The following is a 19,803-nucleotide window of genomic DNA, read 5'->3' as shown; positions in this document are numbered from 1 at the left end:
ATTTGTAAACTTGTGATAGAAGTTTGGCACCCTTTCTGGGGATTGTACTGCCCGGGACGTGCAGTCCTTAGGAAGGGGGCAATGTTACAAATCCTGTAAATAGTAATTATTGTAGTAACGTAACCTGTAAATAGTTTCCCGTAATGAATATACAACCCCTTTTCATATGGCTAAAGTATACGACCCTCCTATTTCCTTTTCTTTTCATTGATAAAATTTGATAACGGTCTATGCATTTCGAGAAGCAGTAAGAATGTTTTGGAAACTTCTTCGATGTTTATAAAAGCGTCCTGCGTGTTAAAAAAGAGAGTTTCGATTGAGATTTCGAACTGAGAGCGTATTTGCTCTGTTTATAGCGAGTCATTTCGCTGTGTTGTTTTCATATTTGGAAGTAAATACATGTGTAACCGTTAAGTTTACGGTGTTGAGTGAAATTTGCTTAATTGCTGATGATTAATTTAGCAGTTGTTAACAATTTCTCCTGTGCATAGTGTAAATAAAGCTCCTGTGTTTTTATCAAGAACTGTGTCTTCATTTCAAGAAAGTGGAAGTCGCACCGAATCCGTTACAGTATGTTAATATGTGGTGGTGGATTTTTTACCACCCTAACTAGTCAAAAAACATGAAATTTCAGCTTAATTAGTTAATTATGAAAAAACTAATTGGAAATTTAGAATTCGGGCTTCGAGGTGCAGATCCCCGGGGTATGTTCGAATTTTGTGCCAAGTTTCAGGGCTGTAGGTGCTATGGGGTCTTCTGGCCATCGAGTAAAAAAAAGAAAGAAAGATACAAAGAAACACCGTCACCTTTATATATATAGATGTGTATAAATGTATGTTCCTTATACAAATCCAGTTTTTGTCGGATGTCGACCAAATTTGGCAGGGAGGTACTTGGGCACCCGAGAGGGAATGTAGGGAGGTTTTCAAACGCCAAAAAAGAACCAAACCGTTTAAACTTAGGGTCCAAAAATGGCATTCAATGGCTTTTTTTACCCGAAATTATCAGATTTCTTTGATTCAGGTCATATTTGAAAGCCCACGAAAGACACCCATAGGTTTCGTTCCTTTCCTTTGAATTTCAACAAAAAAGGCTGTAAGGAAAAAATTTATAAGTACTGCTAAGGAACAGAAATAATAAATTGGAAAATTATTGTTTGAGCGATCTCAGTTTAAATTAGCATTCAGAAGGTTGCCACTTTTTTTTCCCTGGTTGTGACTAAATAAAATTTTGTTTTGAGATAAAAATTTCCCCTTTTGATTATTATTTGGCGATTTATATTCTTTCTTCTTTTAGGATTTTAGTTGTATTTATGGAAGATTGCATTTAATTTTTTCGGAAACTTTGATCTGCCGCTTTCTTGGAGAATGATTATTTTAACGGGAAATTTCATAGTATTTTTTTTCTCTAATGATTGTTGAACTTGCGTCACTAGACAAAACTTTTATTTTCGAGGTAGACCGTGCTAAACTGGGCAGTGCAGCTAGTATATAATAAGAATATATTTAAATAAGAAAAAATTATTAGCACTATGTAGTCTTACAAGTGTTTTTCTTGTGGATCCAGTGATCAGAATATGCTATAAAATTTGACAGTGAGCAAAGTTTTTGAGGAGGGGACGGTTGTTTTTTAACTTGACCTCTTACTACATACCTGATTTACACCTGGTGGGGAGGAGGGTTGGACATCTTTTTTATTTGAAACAACTAAAATGTAGAGATTTAACAGGAAAGTCCCTGAACCTATTTCTTTTCCCGTCAATTCAATTTTGTAATAATTCCAGAGGAATGCTTTGAAACCCCCACACAACTTGTGGGTCCACAACTTGTAAAAAAAAAAAAAAAATTGTCAACTTTTTTTTTGTTGAACTCTATTTTCTAGATATTATTCTTTTATATATTTTATGTGAAAAAAATCCTCTTGCAGCAGCAGGGTTGGGTTTTTTGCCGGCAAAAAGGTATTTTTGCCGGGCCAGTGGAAAAAACCATGGCAAAAATGGAAAAAACAACAAAAACCTAATTGCAAATAAAGTAGCATTATAGTGTTAATCAAGAAATAGTGACAATATAATATAAATAATGCACTTTAATATTTTAGTTATGTCTCTCAATGTTACTTATAATTTGTAAGGTGAAAAATAACAAATGTTGGGATTGCAAAACTTAAGACTTTACATGTTTGCTAAAACAATTTTTTCAGAATAAGCCAATTCCTTCAATGCTAAAACAAAGAATGTTTACTTAAGCTTAGTAAATTAATAAAAAAATTGAATTCTAATTATATATATATATATATATATATATATATATATATATATATATATATATATACATATATTTAATTAATCCCTTTTTTTTATCCCACTAAGATTTTTAAGTTATTTAATTAATAACAGAATATTTACTTGAATATAGAAAAATATTAACTTTTCCTCACTAAAGAAATAATGTATTTTTTCTCACCTACTGGGAAAATGGACAGCCAAGAGAAGAATTTGAAAAGAAAAAAAGCTGATCAATATGTGCATTCTATATTCACTCTACTTTTTAGTGATACTAGCTCACTCTACAGAAAATGGCAAAGCCTTTTATCAAAATCTTTTCATGCTTTTACTTTTATATAAAAGGAAAAAAAGCTATCCGTAAGTTGTTAACACAAAATCTATTTTTGCCACTTAGGCAAAAACTGGCAAAAACCTATTTTTGCCGGTCGGTAAAAACCGTGGTTTTTTCCATGGTTTTTTCCGCATCTGGCAAAAACTTGCCAACCCTGTGCAACAGGGGTTCCAACCTTTCAAGCTTTACATCTCCCCTTTGAACACTGATTAAAACCATGCCCTCCTTCCTTTTCATAAGTGGTTAATATGAGTAGCATAAAAGGAAATTGATGAAGATAACTGAAGCTAGTTATCAAGTAAAGAGTTGGATAATTTCATTCACAAAATACAACATTGCTACACCAGTAAGATTGGTGTCACTTTCTCAACATTAATGAGAGCTGACACTTATTTGATATTCACATGTAATTACAAAATTCAGAATCGCTGTTAGTTTTTTATTTTATCTTTTACTAGCAAAAATACCCGGCATTGCCTGGCAATAATTATGTAAAACAATAGCTATTATCATTTGAGGCAGTGAGAAGCAAAGGGATGCAAATGACAAAATTAAAAATTTGGGGATAACCAGTACAAATGGTAGGTGAACCCTTCTTCTATCTTGAGGCAAGATATAGTACTAGTAGCCCTGGTAGGTTACAGTATACAGCTTGATTTAGAAAAAAATTTCAATGTAAGCTTACCTATGATCTGATCTTGAAACACATTTTACTCAAAACTTCGAAATGTGCACTTACATACCTTTGCTTCTCACTGCCTCATTTGTTTTCTTTTTAATTGAAAGATCTTAAAACACACTGCTTTGACATGATTAGAAATTGAGCTCCTTAACCATAAAACTAAAATAGCAATAAGTCTAAAAACTAAACTAGTATCCATTTCAAAACACAAGCTTATACAAATTTGAAGAACTTCCAAAATATGAAATTTAACTTCAATTGTTTGAAAAGATTTATCTGTTAATCTTCTTTTTTTTGAACATAGCGACTAAAACCTTCTTTATATGGCTATCAAAGTACAAACTGTTAAAAAAAATAGTGGCCGCTCGTAATCCCCCTATACTTGCGTTGGTTATTTTGGAGAACTTCAATTATTGTGGGTTCTTGCTGTGATTTAAAAGTTTACTAAATTTGTGGTAATTGTTTTGGGATACGTTCGATAATGTTCCTCCTCCCTACTGTTTACGTCTGTTACCAATTTTTGTCAAAGCAATATTGTCGCAGATTGCAGATATACTTTTGGAGATCATAAAATGATGCTGAAAATTTCAACCGAAATGTTTCCAAAATAAGTAGTAAAATTTGACGAATGTTTGAAATTGTGCAAAAAGACAAAGTGAATTGTCAGGTTCAAAAAATGGGGATAAAGACCAAAAAATGGCAAAATTACATTTTTAACTCTAAATTTAAAACAAAAACCAGACCCTAAAGGCAGATATAGCAAAAACTTGGTGGTCAGTGAATGAAAATTATCACTTATAGAAATGAAATCAATTTCTCAAACATTTGCGATTCTTGAACTTAATTCGTTAAGAACGATTCCTTTCTTAAACCTGACAATTCAATTAAGGGAAGTTTTTGTGCTGTTTAAGGATTTGCCTAATCTATAGTTGGCAGACTATAGTACAGATCAACAAAAGCTTTAAAGATTCTTTTAATGGCAATATTTTGGTTACATTGTGAAAGCAGAGGAACATTATCATAGTCTTTGGCTTGAAAAATGGCGACAGTTGTAAAAATTGCCAAGGGCCTCAGCTATTGAAATCTTTCTTTAAAAAGTTTGGTAAGATTTCTGGTCGCTTGCATAATAAGTAAGTCTACACAAATAAATGAAAAAGCCTTTAAATTGCATTAAAGTTCCATAATAATTCCATTGATGAAAATAATCAGCCAATTCCACTGATAAATTTGCCAATCTCGTAGAAAAAATGTTGCTTTAATATTTGACTTAAGAATAGCCTTGAACAGTCAGAAAAAAAGCAGAAATGATATGCGTAATTCTAATTATCAACACGAATTTGAGATGATACACTAAATACTGAATTGAGTTGATGAAAGCTTTTGAACATGGAATTAAAAAGCTCATCAAATGTTTATTATTCTACTTAAAAATTGCAAACAGATGCCATCTTCAGTATAAAGTTGGCGCTTTTGATGGTCATGTAATGTGTGTAATATGAGCAAGTGTTTTTTCACCCCCATATTAATGAATTTATGTGAAAGTTGTCTTAATTGAGCTTAAAAAAAGATGAAAAAACTGTTTTTACAAATGAAATTTTGTGATAGGTCTAATTTTAAGATATGAGATTTTATGAAATTATTACATCAAATTTTGTGAAGGGGCCACAAAATGGATACAATTTGGGAATGAATCGACCCCTGTTGCTGTATTAACATTTCTACCTAATGATTATAATAATTGATCCAATAACATAAGAGCTTTAAAAACAATGTAGCATAAACAAAAATAATGTTTTAAGGTAAATATAAACAATATTTACAAGCAAAACTTTTTCTTATGAAACATCAATGTGCAAATTTTATAATTACCATGGAACTTTTTTCACTTTCAGCCTTCATTCTCCTTGTCGTTTCGGATTCCAAAAGACCCCTTTAACAAAGATAGAAAAGGTACGTAATGAATGATTCTGTCACAGTACATACATGGAAAAAAACAAAATTTGAAGCCAGTAATTAAGTTATTGTTATATTTTAACCTGATCTATTTTCTCTCAGGTCTGGAAAATTCAAAAAGCATTTTAAAGCAAAATACAATACTTGATGCATCATTTCATCATACTTAGACAGGTGTCCTATATTATCAATTTGTGGAAAAAATTCTGGATCTCAAGGTTTTACTTTAGAGTTACATAGTGAGAATTCTATTTAGTACCGCATGGCACTCCACTATTGTTTCCCAAAATCCGGAAAACCCACAACTTTTCTTTAAAATTAAAAGAAAAATTTAAAATTTTTAAACTTGAAATGTTTGAAATTGTACACATTTGCCAATTAATTGTTAAAAATATAATACTTGTGGCTTATTCTTTTATATCAAGCATAATATTAACGCTTTGCATGTAATAATGCAAACACTCTGTTAACATTTGAATTCGGTTAACAATACTTCATCTCCCCCCCCCTCCTTGAGTAGGGTCTGGTCATAGATCTTAAAATAGAATAGATGTGCCTTCTCCCCACTTTTCTCCTCAGAGCGCGCGTCAACATCCCCGTTGGACATCACGTGATCAAGGGACTCCCCTCACAAGAAACTGTTTCCCTTATCGAAGAGAATCACTTTGCGCCATGATCATTTGCACAATTAAGGGAAATTAAAGCATTTAACCCATGGGTTAAATGCTTTAAGCATGGGTTAACCCCCCCCCCTTTAAGCATGGGTTAAATTAAAGCATTTTACCCATTATTAAAGAAAAACGGAATACTCTGTCCCTCACGTAACATCTCATATTTTTCACTAAAAGTAATAATTAAAAAAGGTAACTTTTTTTTTTCATTAAGAAATCGCAAATGTATTTGTTGTACTTTTGCAAGAAATGTTCTTTGTTACCTTTTTAAGTTATTACTTTTTAATAAAATGCGGGTGAAAATGACAGCTTTTTCATGGAATGGTCCATTAGATATTTTCCCATCATAACTTTTGAAGCAGGCGCACAAGCTATTTAAACTTTTTTTCAAGTGCTTTAAATACTGAGTAGAAAAAGACGTCTTCAAAAATCTTAAACAAAAATTGACCTTATAAATTTTCTTTTATTTCAATCAAATTTTTCAAATACAGATAAATAGTTTCAATGCGTGCTTTTTCCCACAACTTTTGAAGCTAGTGCAACAATTTAACATAAAACCCGATCTAAAACCATAAACCAATTAGAAATACAAATGTAAATAGTATCGAATATCAACTCAATTAAATAATATTCTAATATTCGCATGCGTTTCACACCAACACTATATTAGCCAAACCAATAATTTTGGTTTGTTCCTAATTTTTAAGCAACTTCAGTGTTTTTTTTAAGTACTCAGAAAATAAATTATTTGCAATTATAAACTACATGAATGGTCATTTGACTTCCGCACCCTCCCCAATTTTTCTTTTCTTCTTTTTTTTCGTCCCACTGACTATGATAATTTTGACAATTTAAACTCGAAGCTGAAGAAAACTAGTGATTATTGTCCCTTAACAATATTAATTTTGTTACTTTCCTACTTATTGGTCTTTGTGAATTATTTTCATTGTTTGAATTGACTGCGCGATACATTCTAACGCTTAAATAGTTAGTAACGATTAATTTTATAAACTTTTTAACGAGAAAATCTGCTGCTTCTGTTTCCAACATATGCTTATTTAAACTTAGAAAAACGGAATTCGAAATTTTTCGCATAACTCTTGTGGTCTCATAAGTAACATTATATTTTTGTGTTTTACTCCCAAAACTTTTTCACATTCTCGGTCAGTTGTTCTTCACAAATGTACATATTTCAATGGCTGCAATCTTGCAATAAGTTATCATACTTGAATGTGTCCCAAAATTCTTAAATTTTATTAGGTCTATTTTTTGATTTGTTGTAGTTAAGACTGCGTTGCAGTCGTCGCAGTTCACAACAGAGTGCACTTGTCGGACAAAAAATCCAGCGTAGTCAGAAACATCATTAATATACTGCGTCATGTTAATTGAGATGATTTCTGAATTTTCCGAATCGTCGTCAAAGGAATCGGAAGAAAAGGTTTTCTTTCAAAGCATTTTTGTTACGCTTCCTATTTAATCGTAGCATTTGAAGGTTGTCAAAATCAGCGCAATTTGAAGAACTGGATTCTTTAATTTCCGTATGAATGAATAATCTTTTTTTCGCACTTCGAAATTATCCGACGATTATTGTTGAATCCCCCCTCACATCCTGATCGCATTGAAAAAAGTTTCAAGGTGATCCTGAGTAAGCTTATAAGTCATTACGCAGTTTAGAACTGGAATTCGGGCACCTACATACTTTTCATATGTTCCCAGCACACTTTTCATAGAAAGTAGGAAACCTAAAAATCCAGTTTTTCGCAAACATACTATAACTAATTTTCCATCGCTTGTTTTTAGTGATTTAATATAACGCTCGGTATCTATAGTAAATTGCTTAAAATATTTTTAATTTCGACTCTGCATGGGGACTTTTTTGCCTTTAGCAGAAAGAAAGATTTCTGTTACTCACTATGTCTTTATTTTTTTAATAAAATTCATCAAACCCTCTTTCGCTAGAAAATCTCAGATTCACACATATAGAGATTTTTCACATAAGTATAATGAAAATCTTCAGACAATCCTAGACTTTTAACGACGCTTCGCATTGTTATATCACTGCTGCCCGAGAAGAGGGAGACACGATGTCCCTTGATCACGTGATTCTCGGAAGAATCATGATGACCCCACTTTCTCCGGGCGAAATACGCTGCGCTGTAGGAGAAAGGCCTATCTATCCCTTTTAAAGATCTATGGGTCTGGTGGGAGAAAGTAGTAAGTCAAATAAAAAGCTATATATTTGAAACAAATCCAAGAATGGGGATGAATTTCTTATTTTAGATTTTAACATTCAGGAATTAAGTTTTGAAATAAATATTTTAATTTTGGTACTACTTTATTTTGTCAAAAAAGTCAGTTTGGTTATGAAACATTTTAAAATCTGAACGCCCCTCTTTACTTTGTGGTAAAATTTTATTCATTAGAATTTTATCTGCTTGGTCGTGCAAGCAGCTTCCCAAATGTCTCGTCTGCATAACCAGCTAAGCTGGATTCATTTTATATAATATTTCAGAACAACTTGAGTTAGATGGGGATAAAATGATCACAGGTTTGCCTAACATATATCCTTCATCTTAAATTCTTTAATCATTATTTATATGGCAGATATCAATTAAGTATTAATTTTACTAAAAATGTATTGTTTCTAAGCTAAACTGGATAAAGTAACACTGATAAAAATTAAGTAACACTTAAATGTGATATATATTACTTGTATTAGTGCAAGATTGTAATCCTATAAAGTATGAAAAATTAGCATTTTTTCTACAACCACAGCTTTAAATTTATTCTAGTGGAATGATTTATGACCCCCCCCCCCCCAAAAAAAAGCTTAAATTTCAGTAAAATGTAGAATGAGAAGTATTTTGCATACAATGAATAATTAGATAAACCTTAATTGTTTTTCCCTTTTCATAAAGTAATTTCTTTGGAACTCCCTTCGGATGTAATGCTTTCTAATTATGTAATTTAGGTTCCTTTAGACATTATTCAGACACATCTTGAATATATTCCTAAACAGGAATGAGAGTGAAATGAAAAATTATCATATCAGCTTTGTGTTACAATATGATTATGTTGAAAAAACAACGTAAATAAAGCACAAGTATTGGAGAAAATACAGCATATAGCTATTTCAAGGCTACAATGGAGCCTCTTCATCAGATGAAGAGGCTCCATTGTAGCCTTGAAATAGCTAGATGCTGTATTTTCTCCAATATTTGTGCTTTATTTACGTTGTTTTTTCACCATAATCATAGGAATGAGAGTGGTCAGAGAGCAAAAAGGAGGAAATCCAAAAATTTTTTTAAAAAGGGGATGATATCGAAAACTGCATCAAAATAGAACTTGAAAGCCATGACATTCAAAACTTCAACAAAAAATGGCTATTTTACCAGTTTTAAAGGTAATACATATTTAATTACGTATAAGGGTCGTTCTCCAGAAAACGTAACTTTTCAACGCAAATATTTTTCAATTTTGAAACCTTTTGTTTTCTTTTTTTTCCATTCTCACATGAAAGTGTTACCTACTAGAAGTAACCATAAACAATGGCCCAGCTAAGTTCCAATTATTTTACACATAAATTTAAAAAAGCCTTGTTAATTATGCAAACAATGAGCTATTTTAAACATCAGAGGAAATTTAACATTAAGCTCTCTTAATTAAAGTATGGCTAAATTAATAGTTATCGTTTTAGTTCAAATGTGTGTTAAAAATAGTATTTAGTAAATTTGTGAATATACTGGCAATTTATAATTGTGGTAGAATGCCTAAGATTAATGTATTTAACCTCCATCATTTATTTTAGCCTTACAAATACTGACATTGATATGGTCTGTCACAGAGGTAAGGAATTTTCCATTAATATAGGCCTAATGGATACATTTTTCAGGGAAATATGTTTTTTCTTCATTGCTACAATCTGCACATGTCAAGCATATGAAAACATGTTCACTTCTCTTTTTACATTAATTTACATCCCTGAAATTTGAGTTCACAGAGATGAGAAGTCCACACTACAGCAAAACCTATCTCCTTGTTTTTCGACAAAAATCTCACAACTTCAACTATGGCTGAAAATAAACAAGGGGGTTCCCTTGTATCATGGAAAATAAAATTTGATGTCATTACTACCACATGTTAATGAGGAATGGCATTTTAAGTTTGGGTAACGGAGGTGAGCATTTTTCGTGTGACATGACTACTTGTCCTAAAAAACGAACTAAAATACTATATTAAAAAATTAAATATACTTAAACAATTAGTATTTAAGACACTTGTGAAAGGAATAATAAATAAATATATATTTTTAATTAAACAAGTTATTAAGCAACATAAACAGTCACACCAGGTGTGTGACATGCCACAGAGGTGAGAATTCACATGTTGTGTACCAAAAATATACTAAAATAAAAATTATTAAAAATTTTTTGGCAGGTTTAAATGGATATATTTTTGATGAAATTAAAAAGCATTGTTAAAAGAATTGTTCCTCAAAGGTTTTTCTGTAAAAGGCGTGACAGAAAAGTTACACTTTTCGAAGAATGGTCCATAAGTAATAATTTTGTACAATTTTCTGCATTGCACCATTTCTTGCAAGAGTGTTTATTCATAAATAAATCTAAATTTCAAAGTGGCAACAATTTCTAACCCCTGAGTCCCTGAACAAAGAGTTGAGGGAGCCAGAGGTCAATCTTGATTGCATCACAAAAAAGTGTCAATTTTCATATGTTTTAGAAAAAAATAAATTTTTTCATTAAAAACATTTGAATCAATAGTGTTGAACGAGTGAGAACATAAATTTTAAAATTAGGTTTGTTTGTAAAGCAAAAATTTACAACAGAGTGAAAAATCTAAAATTTCCTAATGTGGTAGAATATACTTTTCAAAGTGGTTATCTTTTTCCTTGTATTGGAACCCAAAATTTGGTTTTAAAACTTCGTAATACGATTTTGGGATCAAAAGAACAACTTGCAGCTGCCTCATTTAATAATGAAATCCCAAACATTTTAACAGGCTGTAGAGCCGAAACCATTTGAGATTCACCATAAATGTTTTTTACTTTCTTAGATACATTAAAAAAGAAACCATGCCAAGTTTCAATAAAATTCAAGACTGTGGGTGCCCAAGCCACATTTTTTGATTGACATTTGCATCTTTTCTAAAATAAATTGAAGAAATAAAAATATTATTAAAATGATGAATAAAATAAGCAGATATTGAGTAGCATATAGTAAAAAACCATCCAGCATTAAAAATGATTGAAATACTTGCAGGATGGAAAAAGATTGAAATCTCAAACGAGGCATGCAACTTTCGGTGCAGGACGTGTTTGACGTTGTTGGCATGATTCCAAAACATACGTTTATGGCAGCCTTCACAGAGGGGGAAAATAGAAAGAATAAGAAAACAAAGAATGAATATTAAGGAAAATTGGATTTTTTTTCGATTTTCAAGAAAAATAAGAGCTCTATGAGGCCTGAAAAGGCAAAAAAAAAGAAGGAAAGGTTTTAAAAGCCACCAGAAAAAGGCAGAATTCTGGCAAAAGCCGGAAAAATCTCATTCCTGCCCAAAGAAATAAAACATTGGAAATAATCATGCCTTTCCTGTTCATATTGACGAAATTCAGAAGTTAACCATGATTAAAATCTTAGGTGAACCCAACTTATGATGACAGCTGATCATCAAAAATTTGTAATCTAGTTAAATAAGATAATTTCTTCAAAAGACTTAGGTGTGCTGAGTGTTGAAAAAACTATGGTTATTTATAATGGTTTTACATCCTTTTTTTTTCTTCAAAAACTATGACCACTTAACCGCAGTTCAGATCATTGACACATTTGAAAAAAAAAAAAAAAAATACTTTTAAGACACCCGACAAAAGCTTTTTGTTGCATGTCTTTTCAGCCATAAGTTCATTTCTTTTGTATTGAAAAAGGCATTCCTTGCAATGAGGAAACATAATATGTCTGCAGTAACCTGCTGTTTGACATTGTTATTTCTTATTTTACAAAGATATAGTAACTTAAAGATAGTCAATTTTACTGTACTTTTCCAAAAATATGGAAACAAAGAAGAAAATAGCTTTTTTTTCTCTAGCAAATATTGATGTAACTGTGCATAGAAGTGAAATATGACTTATTTTTCCAGAACTCAGTGCCTGCTCAGGAAGTACCATTTGTATATTCCTAGATATCATTTAAAATACATCTTTTGTTAATTTTATCCTGCATTAACTTCAGGGTTCATACTTGGATGAAAAGATTCCATGACTTTTTTCTGACTTCATAAAAAATTTTCATGACCTTGTTACAAGAAGAAAATAGTACAACTTAATATCAAACTTCCTAATTTTTTGGAAATGAGCATTAACAAACTTCTGTTTGAATGCCACTACCTCATCGAAGCACTTACTTGTGATTGAAAAAATATCAGTATACACCTAACAAAACTTAACTATTCTTATTTGACTTCATCATAATAATTAAATAAAGTGAAAATACAGTGAATGGATTAAAATGATGCTAAACTATCCAATAGTTTTTATATAAACAAGCAGAATGATAATGAATGGGACAAAGGTTGAAAGAGTCATTACTAAGTTTTAATAAATTCACTTCAAAAATGCATTTTAGTGCCAACAGTTATTTAATGGGGTTGTTTCCAAAATTTTAAAAGTATTTTTTTCTGAAAGAGCATGCTTAAAAACATAGGACCTGACCATTTTTTAAATAATTTATTTAAGTTTAATATTTTAAAAAAATTACTTAAATTGGTGTGCTTTCATTGTTTACACTTCTGTCGTGTGACATCACAAATGATGAAATGCCATTCAATATTACCATTCACACAACAAAATATTTAATTCGCATCTTTACTCACATGTATTGGCAATGATATGGTTGTTAGCAAGCGTAGAGCACAATTTTAATTCGCTGTTTGATTATCATAACGTTTAAACATAGTAGAAAGATGCGCCAAATTGCATAATTTGTGATGTCATAAAAACCACACCTTGTTTGAAAAATCGGAAATTTAAAAAAATTAATTAAAAAAAAAAACTGTTGGGAAAATGAAAGTATTCTCTGGGTTCATGTTTTTTTTTTTTTTTTTGTGCTCATTCTATCCATTTCAATGACTAAAAGTAGTACTTTTGACTGAAGGAAACCTCCACATAACTTGAGAATGACAGTATTTTGGTTCTTTAAAGTAAACTTGAAAGGTATTCTTTACTAAATTCTTGTTTCTAAACCATATATTTAATTTTAAAAAAACTTTCAGTAGTGAATAAATCTTCTTATTCATATTTTGCATTTGTTTACTTATTTTCACATTTTCAAATGTATATAAATAGGTTCTGTAATTCCAGGACATAGTGCTTGATCCATGACATTGAACATAGTAGTGGGTCACAAGGATTAGCTTTGCGGGCTGTATGTTGGGCACAAACTATTTTAGAGTAGTTAGAATATCCATATTTCTCGATTCTATCACCTGATTAAAGATCTTTGTTTTCTAAAACCTTCAACAAATTAAGATAAACTCTAAGTTTTTAAGAATGATGGAAACAGACTCTGATGCAATTGAATTACGTTTTTTGAGTAGGCATGTCAAAATGAAGAACATACAAGTTCACTACCACAGAATATAAAATAAAAGAAGTGTTGAAAATAATGATAAGTTCAAAATGGGTGATGTCCAATCAGAAAATCATATTGCAAAAAAAGATGAGCGGCTGCTACAGAAGTGGATGCAATGAGATTTCAAAATTTGGTTTTGTTTCTGAGATCACATAATTTTTCTGTTTTAATAGCTTATATGCACAATACTGCTAAATCACTAAAGATTTTTCATGCTCTTTTAGCAACTGTTACTTTCTCTTTGCCCAGGACATTATTTCATGACTTTGAATAAATTTCCATGACTTTGAATGAAAATTTCAATTTTCCATGACTTTCCAGAATTTCCATGACCTGTATGAACCTTGTAATTTTCTTTTTAATATTCAATGATTAATTTTTTGCTTGTTCTTTAAAAAATGTACTAACGTTGAATGCTTATTGCTGTTTTAAATAAAGGATGGTTTATCAATTAAAATCAATTTAATATGTTATACTGAGCTTTAAAATTTATAGTTTTAATTCTACACACAAAAGAAAATAAGTTAATTACAGTACTGGAAAATATTTATCACTAAAATGTTGTTTTCGTAATGTGGGTCAATATGCCCCGCGCATGGGGCACGTTGGTCCAGTTTAAAAGTTTCCAATAAAAAAGTAATATAGAAAAGGTAATTCGATAGGTTAAAAAAAAAAAAAACTGAGATGTTGAGAAATGTTTAGTGAAACTTTTTATCGAACATCGAACTGCTCACTAAATTCACATCCGCTAATTCTAATATCTCCAACAATTTTTCTTTAACAAACCAAAGAAGGCTTTCATTGACATTGAAACTGGGAGAAAAAAAACCATGTGAATATTTGCGAAAACAGGCCAAATATGGTACACATATTTTATTTTCTATGTAAGAGGTTGATTAAAAAAATAATAATATCAAGTATACTTTAAATGTTTGTTCTTTGTTTCTAAAATTCTGTTTTCATTTTCAAGGCGACTTATTTTAAACTCCATCTGTTTAAGTTCTTCTTTGTATTCTTTCCAGTCACGGACACATTTTAACTGGCTTTCGGTAAAAGTCCGGAATTCTAAAGAAATAAAAAACATCACTTAAACAGAATAAGTCACAGCTTTTACAAAAATGCACACAAAATAAATGAATCAGCAAGGGGAAAACGATACCAGTCCAAAAAACTTTCTCATATTTACAGAAACTGTTATTGTTTTATTTTTCAAACAAAACAATAACTCAAATTTAACATAATTGTATGATAACCGAATCTTTTTAAAGTTGTTGGCTCTACACATAAGACTGTACAAATTAATCTTTTTGTTAGGTCATTTTTTTAAATAAAATTATTAATTGTTGCTGGACATTTACTCACTTTTCCTACTCAAGCTTAAAACATAATCTAATTTCTTGACAGATTCAGTGTTAACAAAACAACATGAATCCAAAAATGTTTATGAAAACAGTTAAATCTCTTTGCAGCAAATACCAATACAACAAAATATATGTCGTTTCACGTATGTTAGATTCCTTTAAGTAGATTTTCCAAGAATAACAACAGACAAAAGAAAAAAAAAAGGAAAATAGCAGATGCATGGCAGATTTTCAAATTAATCTATACTAATATTATAAAGAGAGAGGGCGGATTTTTGTGTCAGGGATGAGAGTGGTCAGAGAGCAAAAAGGAGGAAATACAAAAAAATTTTGAAAAAGGGATGATATTCAAAAAAATTTCGTAAAAGGAATGATATCCAAAACCCCATCAAAATAGAGCCTGAAAGCCATGATATTCAAAAACTCAACAAAAAATGGCTATTTTTCCAGTTTTGAAGGTAATACGTATTTAATTAAGTATACGTAATAATTTTGTACAATTTGCTGCATTGTACCATTTCTTGCAAGAGTGTTTATTCCTAAATAAATCTACATTTTGAAAAAGAAGCAACAAATTCTAACCCCTGAGTCCTTGAACGAAGTGTTGGGGGCCAGAGGTCAATCTTGGCTGCATCACACAATAGTATCAATATTTCATATTTTTTAGAGAAAAATACATTTTTTTTCATTAAAAAATTTTGAGTTCATAGTGTTAAACAAGTGAGAACATAAATTTTAAAATTAAGTCTGTTTGTAAAGTAGAAATTTACAAGAGAGAGAAAAATCTAAAATTTCTTTATGTAGTCGGCCATACTTTTCATAGTAAGAATTGAAAATAAATATATATGTAGATAAACGATTAGTTATCTTTTTCTTGCATTGGAACATAAAATTTGTTTTTAAAACATCCAAATACGATTTCGGAATCAAAAAATTAACTTGCAGCTGCCTCATTTAATAATGAAATCTCAAAACTTTTAACAGGCTGTAAAGCCTAAACCATTTGAGATTCACCATAAATATTTTTTACACTTTCATAAATACACAAAAACGTAACCATGCCAAGTTTCAATAAATTCGGCACAGCACGTGTTTGACGTCGTTGGCATGATTCCAAAACATACGTTTTTGGCAGATATAGCAGAAGATGAAGATTCAAGGGGGGGAAATGAAAAAAATAAGATATCAAAAACCAAAAATTTTAAAAAATCGTATTTTTTCCGATCTTTGAGAGAAAAATAAGGCTTGAAAATGGCAAAAAAAAAGGAGGAAAGGTTTTAAAAACCAATACAAAAAGCCGGAATTCCGGCAAAAGCCGGAAAAATCTCATCCCTGTTGTGTGTGTATATGTTCGAAGTAATCTCCTGAAACACCACACCTATTTGAAAAATTCCTTCACTATATGAAAGGTGCTTCCTTACTGAGTGACATAGGCTATAATTCGAAAAAATCCAATAAATAGTTCTATTTTTATTCCAATTTAGACCCAACTTTCACATGAATTCCCGAATATGGGAGTGAAAAATTACTTGCACATATTAATGTTATATATCGTTGAAAAGGGTAGAATTTTCCACTTCCTAAACAATTTTTTTCAATGACCTCGAACTTTTTAAAGCTTAGCTGAAATTTAGGCACTACTTTCCATATGCAATGCTTGAAATACTTGCAGAACAATTTTGGGCAAATGATTTTTCGTTGCAGAACATTGTTAAGTGTTCTGCTTTGGGGTTGAATATATGTCACTTGACACAATTTTTATTCTCAAGGTAAGCTGGGCAAAGCAGCTATATAAAAAGATTTGAAAGCTACTGTTAATGTGATTTTATACTTTTTTGTTTGTTTGGCAAAACATTTATTATTGCTAAAGAAAAAACATCCGCTTCACTCGCAAAAGGGCTGGTTTCCCGGTAGCATGTTCGCTTCGCGCGTTACGCGCTAAGCAGTTCAGTCTAGGATTTTTGTTTTAAAGCACCCATAAATGTAATTCATTGTTTTGAAAGAAAAAAAACTTTTGATTTGTTTTTATACGTGTAAAATGTACAACATTTTTTTCTTTTCTTCTGACTATGAATTTTGAATGTTCTACTGGATGTTTTTTTGTTTTCGTTAGACGGATGGATTATGATAGCATGGTTGCTCAGCGAGTTTGGCAATAAACAATAGAGTTGCAGAACTATTTGAACATTTTTTTGTCTTTTTTTGTTTATTTGGCGAAATATTTTGAATTGCAATAAAAACTGCTTCATTCGCTAAATAGAGTTTTAAAGCAACTGTAAATCTGATTTAATGATTTGACAAAAAGTTTAAAATTCCAAAGAAACTTTAATAGGTTTCTTTTTTTTTTTTTGAAAAGGTGTGTAAGCATTTTATACAAAGAAAAAATGATCATTTTACATCAGAAGGGGAGAGGGCGTCAATTTCTTTTATAATGGAATTCTATTAAATTTTTAGCATGGGCATCGCTGTGCGGGTACTGCTAGTCAAATACTTTTTTTTAAAGCACTGCTCTCATTTATACCAATAATAAACACTGGGGCTAAGTAAAGATACATATTAGGATCTGGAACACAAGTAACTTATATGTTTTGAAACATTAGTTAGTTTGGGAAACAAATCAAAAAGTCTTGGTGCCTATTTTTTATTCATCCCAAAACTGGTACATACAGGTATTTACAAATATACGCACCGTATTACTTACCTTACATTACTTCTCCACACAGTCACCATAACGGTTCAGACATTTGTCCAATCGCAGCACTAAATTAGAGATCCCCGTCGAAGAATTCTTCTGGCTGCCTGTGGAATCACAGTCAAAACCGTGTTCTTGGCTTCTGTCCTGCCAGAAACTTCTTCAGCGACAGAAATCATAAAAATCACTAAGAGGAAGGTCTGGACTGCAGGTGCATTTCCCTGTGAATTGCTATGGGCTTTTGTCCCATTTCCATACAAACCGAATTACATTTTGCTGCTCAAAAGCTGTTGGACGTCTAAAGAACAACCGTCATCTTAAATGACTGATAGCAGCTCCGCTCATCGGAGCAAAAGGCAGATACGGCTGATATGGTTCAAGGAATGGTCACACTTGAGAATGTACATGTTTGTATTTACAGCCATATTTTGGCTAAAAAAATAGGCGCAAAGACTTTTTGATTTGCCCTCACATATAAATGGTTTTAATTAAATCAGTAAACAAATAAATCCTAGAGAGGAACAAGGATTAATGTTTACTGCCAACTGCTTCAAATTTTAGATATGTATATAGGTTTTTCCTTTTAGTAAAAAGCATGTATATGAGAAATAAGGTGAAGTTTCACGATGGTAGCTTTCTTTTCTCAGAAATATATTCACACTGAAAAGAATAAAATAACAGATTTTTTTAAGAAATACTATGCACTTTTAATAATGCATCCAAAAAAAAAAAAAACTTTTCTGGGCCAGAAAGGACCATTTAAATTTTCCTGCACTGTAAAATATTAGTAAATTTCAAATTCAATTTTTTCTACAATTTGCTTCCCCCAATCCCAACTTTTCAGCACTACCCATCATCGAAATAAAAAAAAAAAGTGTTTTTTCGGCCCCACCCTACGAAGCTATTGATGCTAATTTCAACCTCTGGGTAAAACAACAAATTATAATGCTGTAGAAATTTCTTAACCAACTTTCTTTTCTTGCAACAAAAATCCAAACATTGTAAGTAGAAGTACACCTTTTTGGGTCAATTTTATGGGGAGAGGGGGGGGGGGGAGGCTCAGATATTTTCCCCATGATTTAACAGGATATTTTTCCTATGGAAACCGATCTCAGTACACATTAGAACTAGTTTTTAATAACTTACTCGTTAATGGCAGGAGAACATTTCTGCAAAGAAAAAACTACTAATAGTAAGGAAGTTTTCCTTTCTAAGGAGGAAAGGCTTGAGGCCCCCCCCCCCCATGGAGCTCATGCTTAGGGTATCAAAACTAGGATGTTTTCAATTTTTGAAAGGAAAACATGAATAAAACTTCACTGGTTCCATGAACCACCAGTCTTGCATAATATAGGCAAATGCGCGAACAGCGTTGTTCCCAGAAAATTTTTGGCTCTGCAGAAAATTTTTAAACTACTAATGTTAATTTAAAAAAAAAAAATAAAATAAAAAAAATCCCACAGTTTATTTCTGTTTCTTCCGAATATTTTCTTGTCTGCCATTCTTGCCCTGTCTTCTTTGCTTTTTTCTTGTGCAAAATTAATCTAAAAAAAAAATTCTGATAATTTGATTATAGTATGCTAATTACTTAAAAACAAAGATTCAAGACAAAGGAGCAAATGGTTGCAAATGGAGACTGGCTTTTACTACGACTGTATGGTTGTTTATTTTACACAGCCTGAATAGCGTAAGAAGAAAATTCAAGCTATGTAAAATAAACAACTTTACAGAGAAAAAAAAAGCACACATAATCCGCAGTAGCATATAATCCGCCTCATTAATTTCACTTTTTAAACAGAACTTACGCACAAAAATATGGTATTTAATTTTGAGGAAATACCTTATTTTAAATGAGTATTTGTTTTTGTTGATTTGTTTACAAAATTAAACATCTTGATAAATTTTCAAGTAAAAAGCAGGTAGCTTATATCTTTGTCAGCAACTTGAGTAGTTTAGATCCACATGAACTTTTTCACGACAAAATGAAATAATGATCAAGTGATTGATATTGGGCAAAAAATAATGGTTAAGGCAGTTTCCTTCAGTTGGTGAAAAATAAGTATAAAATATATGTTATTGCAAAAAAAAAAAAAAAAAAAACGATGATTTAAAGCACTTTTTTTGTCTTTTTGTATTTGAATATAAATTTAATTTTCTATTCAAGGTTGAATTTTGCAAAATAATTATTTGCA

The 19,803-nt window shown here is 31.1% G+C and overlaps 1 protein-coding gene across 1 annotated transcript in view; it reads right to left on the bottom strand.

Annotated features, from left to right (window-relative positions):
* The window catches only part of LOC129222528 (rac GTPase-activating protein 1-like), a 79,811-nt gene that overhangs the window by 52,333 nt on the left and 7,675 nt on the right, over positions 1-19,803 (bottom strand). The window contains exons 3-4 of the mRNA XM_054857040.1: positions 14,503-14,626; positions 5,167-5,227 (exon numbers count right to left, since the gene is read on the bottom strand). Coding sequence (XP_054713015.1) covers positions 5,167-5,227; positions 14,503-14,626 — 185 coding nt within the window. The remainder of the gene's footprint in view (positions 1-5,166; positions 5,228-14,502; positions 14,627-19,803) is intronic.

Source organism: Uloborus diversus, chromosome 5 (assembly GCF_026930045.1).
Source record: "Uloborus diversus isolate 005 chromosome 5, Udiv.v.3.1, whole genome shotgun sequence".
Lineage (NCBI taxonomy): Eukaryota > Metazoa > Arthropoda > Arachnida > Araneae > Uloboridae > Uloborus > Uloborus diversus.
The sequence above is the reverse complement of the archived record's forward strand: the minus strand, read 5'-3'. Positions and strand labels throughout refer to the sequence as shown.